This window comes from Neopelma chrysocephalum, unplaced genomic scaffold (assembly GCF_003984885.1).
Source record: "Neopelma chrysocephalum unplaced genomic scaffold, ASM398488v2 Primary Assembly neopelma1_215, whole genome shotgun sequence".
In the NCBI taxonomy this organism is placed as follows: domain Eukaryota; kingdom Metazoa; phylum Chordata; class Aves; order Passeriformes; family Pipridae; genus Neopelma; species Neopelma chrysocephalum.
This window is the reverse complement of record NW_020897877.1, coordinates 138,416-147,139: the sequence shown is the minus strand read 5'-3', so window position 1 is coordinate 147,139 and position 8,724 is coordinate 138,416. Positions and strand designations below refer to the sequence as shown.

At 50.2% G+C, this 8,724-nt stretch overlaps 2 protein-coding genes across 6 annotated transcripts in view; both read right to left on the bottom strand.

Annotated features, from left to right (window-relative positions):
* ATCAY (ATCAY, caytaxin) overlaps positions 1-3,511 on the bottom strand; it is a 34,450-nt gene extending 30,939 nt beyond the window's left edge. For both annotated transcript variants that reach the window (XM_027703256.1, XM_027703259.1), the window contains exon 1: positions 3,506-3,511. The gene's annotated coding sequence lies outside the window, so the exon portion shown is untranslated. The remainder of the gene's footprint in view (positions 1-3,505) is intronic.
* Positions 3,512-5,939: 2,428 nt separating this feature from the next.
* The window catches only part of NRTN (neurturin), a 17,913-nt gene continuing 15,128 nt past the window's right edge, over positions 5,940-8,724 (bottom strand). For 2 of the 4 annotated variants that reach the window (XM_027703268.1, XM_027703269.1), the window contains exon 3: positions 5,940-8,254. In XM_027703268.1, coding sequence (XP_027559069.1) covers positions 7,806-8,254 — 449 coding nt within the window. In that variant the 3' untranslated portion in view covers positions 5,940-7,805. The remainder of the gene's footprint in view (positions 8,255-8,724) is intronic. The other 2 variants (XR_003537302.1, XR_003537303.1) reach the window with 2 other exon arrangements.

Genomic DNA, 8,724 nt, shown 5'->3' with positions numbered 1-8,724 from the left:
TTATTTATATACTATATATTTATATATTTATGTGGCATATATTTATAGTGTATCTATAGACTTATTTATATTTCTATTATATTTATTTATATTTATTTATATACAATATAATTATTTATATATTATATATTTATATATTTATGTGGCATATATTTATAGTGTACCTATAGACTTATTTCTATATTATATGTATTTATATTTATTTATATACTGTATATTTATATATTTATGTGGCATATATTTATAGCATATCTATAGACTCATTTATATTTATATTATATGTATTTATATTTATAATGATAATTAATATTTATTAAATACATTATATTATATTTATATACAATATATTTATTTATATACTACATATTTGTATATTTATGTGGCATATATTTATAGTGTATCTATAGACTTTATATTTATATGTATTTATATTTATTTATTTACAATATATTTATTTATATACTACATATTTATAGTGTATCTATATACCTATTTATATTTATATTTATATTTTATGTATTTCTATTATATATATTTATATTATGGTGGGCAAAGGCCTCCCAGGCCTGGTGTCTTTGTGGGAGAACCAGGATCCACTACCAAATATTGGGGGAGGAACCACCTCTTGCTTGAGGGATTTTTGGATCCACTCCCAAATTTTGGGGAAAATCACCTCTTGGCTGAGGAATTTCTGGATCCATCACCAAATTCTGGGAGAGGAGTCACCACCTTGATGGTTTGGGGTTGGGTTTTTCTAAAGACCTTTGAACTCTGCGCTCGTCTCCACTTTTGTTCCATGTTTTCTGGTTGGATGTCAGGCTGGGTTTATATTCCCCTCGGTTTTTTTCTCACTGGGAAGTCGTTTGGAGAAGCTCCAACTGGTTTTTCTTACTGGGAAGTAATTTTGAGAAGCTCCAAGTGAGCGAGGGGGGGGTTGAACACTCGGAGCATCCCATTTCCTGCTTTATTCCTTTTTCCATGGCAGAACGACCACAGGGATCCAGAACATCACCTGAGAGCTGGGATTTTTAAGCTGGGGCTTAAATGAAAACCCTTGACTTAAAGCAACAAAAATTTGCCACTTACACCATGGAAGTGGCCAGCACACACCTCATCTCCAAGAAATCCCACCCCAAATCATCCCTGATCCCAGCCCAGCTCATCCCAACTTCACTTTTTTTTTTCCTGCAACCACTGTTTTCCTTCTGATTTATTTTCCTTTGTGCTCTTGGAATAGTCAGATTTTCCAAGCAACCTTTTTCTTTTTTTCCCTTTCGGTCATTAAACTACATTTTGCCCTTTTTTTTTTTTTCTTTAATATTTATTTATTCATTTTTGGATGGGCTGGCAGCGGGATTTGGGCTTTCCTTCGGGTTCCTTCTCCCGGAGATTTATGACTCTCCAAAGATTCTTCCTAAAATATTTACAAAGAGGAGCTTGGAGCGGGAATGTTTGACTCGGCCGAGGCTGTCAGGACTCTGGGTGGCACGAGGGGGGAATATAAACAGACCTTTTTTTCCATTCCCAAAAAACCACGATAAACTTTTCCTTCTTTTTGTCTCTTCCCCCTCTCTGTTGTTCCCTGTTATCCTGTGCCAAGCCCCGCAGGGCCTTGGCTTTGCCTGAAATGGGTTTTTTTTTCCAAGAAATCCAGGAATTTACACCCATTCTCACTTGGGCACGGGATAGTTTGAACCTATTTTTGAGTGAGTAATAAAATAAATCATATTTTTCTGGCTGGGGATGGTGTGTTGAAGGACGGGATTCGAGCATTTCCCTGCGCCTTAAATGCCAAAATATGTGTTAAATGGGGGTGATGGGTCTTAAAAGGGGTAACAGGGTGTTAATTGGGGGTAATTGCTGTTAATTAGGGGTAATTGGTGTGTTAAGTGGGGGGTAGCACGTGTTAAATGGGGACGATGCACTTTTAATCCTATTAATTTATGGAACGGGGTCAAACGATGCTGAAATGGGGCTCAAACAACAGGTTGGCTCTGGCTCCTCTCCCAGGGAAATCTCCTGGGAAGCAGGAACAGGGAGAAGGGGCTGGGGTGGGACAGGGGGGGTGGGATTGGGGATGTGAGACTGGAAACTGCAACATTTAACCCCCCAAAAATACTGAGCCCCAGCATCGACTCGAGGGGCAGAACGGCGAGAGGCCGGTGGGGCCTGGGAGGTGTTTTCCTTGTAAAATAGAAAAAAATAAAATAAAATAAAATAAAATAAAATAAAATAAAATAAAATAAAATAAAATGTGGTTTTGACCGTGGAGCTGCTGCCCCAGGAGCAAGTGGAACTGTTCTTCTGGCTGATCTTATAAAAGTCTTTTTTTTCCTATTTTTCTTTTTTTTTCCATTTTCTTTTTTTCTTCTCTTTCTCCTATTTTCTTTTTCTTCCTTTTCCTTTTCCTTTTTCTATCTCTTATTTCTCTTTTTCTTTTTCTTTCTTCCCTTTCCCTTTCCCTTTCTCTTTCCCTTTCCTTTTCCTTTTCCTTTCCCCTTTCCCTTTCCCTTTCCTTTTCCCTTCCCCTTTCCCTTTCCCTTTCCCTTTCCCTTCCACGTGATTTTCCCAGAATTCTCTCACCTTTGACCCAACCCAACTGGAAGCTCCTTTCCCTCAAGCGGGCAAAGCTGATTATTCCCGGCGCGATCCTCCAAAATTCCCCAAATTCCCCTTTTCCTTGCCCATCCCCATCCCCGGGGAGGGGGGCGGGGCCAAACATCCCTCAACCCCCACGAACGACAATTCCCGGCGAGAAATCCACAGAATCCTCCTTTTATTTCCACTTGGAACAGCTCACACCCGAGTTCGGCTTTGTTTAACAAAAATAATATCAAACAGCTTTTTTTTATTATTATTATTATTTATTATTTCCCCACCCTCCCCCCCAAAAAAATTCAGAATAAATGGTACAAACAAAAGTCCCCTGCCCTCGGCCCCGCGGGGTCAATAAATAACGTACAAAAGGGCGCGGGAGGGGCCCAAATAAATAACATAAGTTACTTCCAATAAATAGAGTATCCAAAATACAGATGCATTGCATCCACTTCTGCAGCCGGGCCCCGGGGCCCGACAATTCCGGCAGGGAAATGGGATAATCCGGGCTGGGCCGAGGGAGTTCTGCCCCCAGGACAGGAACAAGGCTCCTGTTTGTCTTTCTCCCCTTTCTACCTTTTTTTTTCCTTCTTTTTTTTCCCCTTTTCCCTCGTTTTCCTCCTTTTTTCTTTTTTCCCTTTTATCTTTTTTTTTCCTGCAATTTCCCCTTTTTTCTTCTTCCCCTCTTTTCCCTTCTTTCCTTTTTTCTCTTCACCTTTTTTCCTTTCCTCCCGTTTTCCTTTCCCCCTTTTCCCTTTCCCCCTTTTCCTTTCCCCCTTTTCTTTCTCCCCTTTTTTATCTTTTCCCTTTTTTCTTTTTTCCCTTTCATCCTTTTTCCCTTTTTTGCATCTCCCCCCTTCTTCCTTCTTCCTCCCTTTTCCCTTCTTTTCATTTCCTTTTTTCTCTTAACCCTTTCTTCCTTTCCCCCGTCTTCCTTTCCTCCTTTCTTCCTTCCCCCCTTTTTCCATTTTCCCTTTTTCTTAACACTTTTTTATTTTCCTCTTTTTCCTCTTACCCCTTTTTTCTTCCCCCCTCTTTTTCCCTTTTTTCTCTCTTCCCCCTTTTCCCTTTCCCGCCATTTTTCCCTTTCATTTTTTGCATTTCCCCTTTTTTCCTTTTTTTTATTCTTTATCTTTTTTCCTATTTTTCTTCCCCCTTTTTCTTCTTTTCATTCCACTTCCTTTTTTCCCTTTTCCCTCTTTTCCCCCTCTTTCCTTTTTCCCTTTTCCCCTTCACCCCATTTTTCTTTCCCCCTTTCCTTCCTTTCATTTCCTATTTTCCCTCTTCCTTTTCCCTTTTCACCCTTTTTTCTTCCCCCCTTTCCTTCTTTTCATCTTATTTCCCTTTTCCCTTTCCTCTTCCCCTCTTTTTGTCCTTCTTTTCCTTTTATTTCCCTTTCCCCCCCTTTTCCCTTTTCTCCCCCCTCCCCTCCGAGCCCAGGAGGGAAACACGTGGCAGCCCCATTCCCTCTTTCCAACCCCATTCCCTCTTTCCAACCCCATTCCCTCTTTCCAACGGGAAGAAAACCATGGCTTTAAACACCACCAAAACACAATTCTCCTGGATTAACTGGGAAAACAACTTCTCCCCAGCAGGATCCTGGAGCTGGGAGAACCCCACACTCATCCTGGGCTCTGTCACATGATTTTAAACATCTCCTCCTGTTTCCCCCCCTTTCCCAACCCCTCCTCTCCCGGGCTGGGAACGGCAAAGCTGCAGCTCCAGAGAGGCAAAAGCCAACCCCCAAATCCTCCCTGACAGATGTTGCACAGGGGTTGTTATTATTATTATTATTAATATTAATATGAATGTGAATTAACACGTGGGAGGAGGAGGAAGGAGCCGGATGAGATCCTGCTGCAGCTTCGAGGAGGGAATTTTCCATCTTTTTTTTTTTTCCCCCCCTTTCTGCGTTGTAGGCATTCTTCTGGACAGCTCCAGCTCCTATTACAGCAGAGAGGGCTGGAGAAATGGAAAGCATTAGGGAAAAACCTATTGGAACCACATTTCCAGGGCCGAGCAGTGACGTGGGATGGCACCGGCAGAGCCGGAGGAGCCCCGAGGAAGACACGGAAGCAGAATTCATCCTTTCGGCCACACCACGGTGCCCCAGCTCACCCCAAGACCCCATCAGGGATTTTTTTTTGTGGTTCCAAGTCCCAGCAGCTCCCCCCCCAAAAAAAGCATAAGGAGCAGCGTGTGGCAGAGGGGGGGATGTCCCCTCTGGTGCCAGCAGGGTGAAATCCAGCAAAAAAAGATGGATTGGAGCTATTCCTGTTGGTTTAACACACCGTTGCATTGAGTCAGCTTTTCTTCCCAAGTTTTGGGGGTTCCAAGCTGGGTTTGTACTGGGAATGGGGCACCTGGGGGGGGGGTTGACAGCTGGGAGATGTCCCACCCTGAGCCTTCTCCACCTGCTCCCGTGTCCCCTCATCTTCCTGCTGCTCCCACCACCATCCCGGCGAGAGGAGGGGCCCTTGGCTGGGTGCCTGCCAAGCAAGGCTCCCTAAATCCCTAAATTCTTCCCCAAAATGTCCCAAACCAGGGTGCAAACACTCCAGCACTCCCTTGGGCACAGGGTCCTGCGAGCAGAGGCAGCTCCTGCTCCAAATCCTCCTCCGAGGTGCCGGGTCCTGCACTGCTTCCACAACACCTTCCCTGCCTTTATCGCTCCGGTTCCCTTTTTTTTTGGTTGGTTTTTTTTTTACTGGAGGCTTCTGCAACAAAACTAATTTTAGTTTTATGGCAGCGAGACCTGGAAAGCGCCCAAGCCCTTGAGAGGCCCGTTATTATTATTATTATTATTGTTATTATTAGATTTGGGCCCTTTTTTTCCTCAAAGTCCGGACTGAGCCGCTGATCCGCCGCGAGCCTGGAGCTACTCCCGTTGCCCCTCTGCCATTCCCATCCTCCAGCTGATTACTTTGTGCCACCTTTTCCATTTCCAGCCAAACCCAGGGGTGCCAACACACCTCGGTTGGGGATCTCCCTGCCCCTGCAGGGTGGGGTTTATCCGCTTTTCAGCCACATTCCCATTCCCGGGATGCAGCTTCACCCCTGGGGGGGGTTCACCCCTCCCACACCCCCTCGGCTGCCTCCCCCTTTTCCCAAAGTGCAGGGAAAACTCGGTGTTACAGAGTGCAGGCTGCCAGCCCCGCTGAAGGATGGTGTTTATATTCCTTCACTGCATCCTGGCTCCGCTCAGCCAAGAGCCACGTTGGGATGAAAAGCAAGGAGGGGAAAAAAAAGACCCACCAGCCTGGCCCGTTGGGGAGGTCGGGAATGCGGCCGCTCGCACGCAGGAGATGCTGCCTCCCATCCCATCCCATCCCATCCCATCCCATCCCAGGGGATGCCAACCTGCTCCCCTAAATCCTACCCCTTTCTGGAGGTCGGGAATGTGGCCAGTCACACACAGGTCTCCCATCCCATCCCATCTCATCCCACCCTCGGGATGCTTCCCCTGCTGCCCCAAATCCTGCAGCACAATCCCTGGGCTGCCGGGATCACTGATAACAAAGCCCTCCTCCACCTGGGGATGAAGGTACATGGAATTTTTCCCCCTGTTTCTCCGGAGCTGGGATGACTCCGTGACTCTGGGCGGGGGGAGGCTGCACACGGAGCGTTTTCCCTGGCGTTGGTTAATGCCCAGGACATGACACCAATATTCTCCTTCTGTTTATGATTTGCTTTTTCTGGGAAGGGAGCCAAGGGGAGAAAAAAAACCCATCAATCCCAGGCAACAAATCGAGCCTGCCTGGGGAACGGGAAAGTCTGCGGGCTCGTTTATCTCCCCGCAGAGTAAACAGCAGTGACACTGCTGTAAATGCGAAGGGAGCCAAAGCCAGGCCCCAGTCCCCTCTCCCTCACCATTCCCGGGTGCTGGGGGGATGCTCCCAGGAGAGCTGAGAGTGGATTTTTTGGGAGACGCCAAACCAGGAACGCTCCTGCCCACGCCGGGAAGTGCCACCGCTCTGCTGGTGGCCTGGTGAGGTTGTGTCACCTGCCTGGGCTCCGGCCCAGCTGCCCGTGGCGGGGGCACGGGAGGTTAATCCAGTTATTCAGATTATCCCGAGTTTTAAAGAAGCAAAGCCCCCGGGGCTGCGGGAATGAGACGATGGCAAAAGGGGCACGAGCGGGCGCGGGGAGCGGAGCCAGAGCCTCTCACAAACCACTGCCGGGGCTTTTGTGCCCCCAAACAGGGGGATTCGGGGGCTGAATTGCCCCTGGCAGAGAAGGGAGGTCACAAAACTCTGGGAACCCCCCCCGGATGAAAAGTGCAGGGCTCAGCCCCTGAGCTGGGGTGGCACAGGGCACCTGCAGCTGTGTGACACACCTGGAATGAGCCCCAAAACACTCTGTGTGTGTGCTGCACACCCCAAAACACTCACTGTGTGTGGTGCACCCCCTAAAACACACCCTGTGTGTGTGCTGCACACCCCAAAACACTCAGTGTGTGTGCTGCATCCCCTAAAACACACACTGTGTGTTCAGCACACCCCAAAACACACAGCGTGTGCTGGACACCTTAAAACACTCACTGTGTGTGCTGCACCCCCTAAAACACACACTGTGTGTTCAGCACACCCCAAAACACACTTTGTGTGTGCTGGACACCTCAAAACACACAGTGTGTGTGCTGCACACCCCAAAACACTCTGTGTGTGTGCAGCACACCCCGTCCAGCCCCACACACCACCGGCACCACTCCACGTGCATCAACAACCCCCACACCACCCCCTGCTCACCGTCCTGGCACCAGCGTGTGCCACGCACCCGACACAGAACCCCTGGCACGTGGGGACCACCCCATGCAGGGGACACCCACCTTTTGACCCCACCCGCCGGGCAGGTGACACGACCGCCAGGTGTGGCACGGGTGACACGTAACCCCGAGCATAGGACGTGTCCTGCGTTTGCCACACGCCCGCTGTCACCTCTGGCAAGGGGGTAACAGGGACCCCTGGGCCACCCCTGGAGGGGCTCACAAGGACCCCTGGGGGGGACAACAGCCCCAGGCAGCCATCACCGCTCTGACCACCTCCGCCGTGTCTCTAAGTCCTCGGGATGCGCCAGCGGCTCAGTCCCTTCTCCTCCTCCTCCTCCTCCTCCAGCCGCTCCGGGCTCCATCCCGCTCTCCCCGCCGTCGGCCCGGCGAGGTCCGGGCACCAGGGCGTCACCTCCTCCCTCCCTCTCTCCTCCCTGGCGCGTCACACGCAGCCGCACGCCTTGGCCGAGAGCTCGTTGACGGTGTAGTAGCGGTTGTAGGCGTCCAGGAAGGACACGTCGTCGTCGTAGGCCAGCGGGCGACAGCAGGGCCGCGCCCTCACCTTCTCCCGGCGGATCCGGCGGCGGCTCCTCATGCTCTTCAGCGACAGGTCGTAGCTGCGCACGGCGGCCTCGCAGGTGCCGCTGCAGTAGCGGAAAAGCACCGTCTCGTCCGACTCGTAGCCCAGGCCCAGCTCGCTGACGCTCACCTCCAGCTCCCGCAGCTCGCAGGGTTTGTGGCGGGCGCGGGCGCGCTTGCGGCGGGCGCCGGCCCGCGGGAAGAGCGGCAGCTCGTGGCCCCCCGAGTTCATGGCCTGGCTGTAGCGCTCCACCAGCGCCGAGACGAGCTGGCGGATCTCGCCCTCGGTGTAGCTCTCCAGCAGGCTGGTGTCTGCAAGGGAAGGGAGAGGGGTTAGAGGCAGGGGGGGAAGCCTTGGAGGGGTTGGTGTTGGATGGGGGTTTCCTGGGGGGGGAGGATGACCCGACCCCCCTCATGGATGGAGGTGACTTGGGGTGGGTGGATGTCCCGCAGGATGGAGGTGACCTGAGATGGGAGGATCCCCTATGGATGAGGATCCATCCCTGGATGGAGGTGCTTTGGGGTGGGTGGATGGATGGATATATGGATGTCCCCCAGGATGAGGATTTCCTGGGGTGGGAGGATGACCCCCCCTCATGGATGGAGGTGCCTTGGGGTGAGGGGATGTCCCACAGGATGGAGGTGACCTGAGGTGGGAGGATCCTCTACGGATGAGAATCTCAGGATCCTCCAGGGTGGAGGTCCTCTGGGGTGGATGGATGGATGGATGTTCCTCAGGATGGGGATTTCCTGGGGGGGAGGATGACCCAACCCTCCTCATA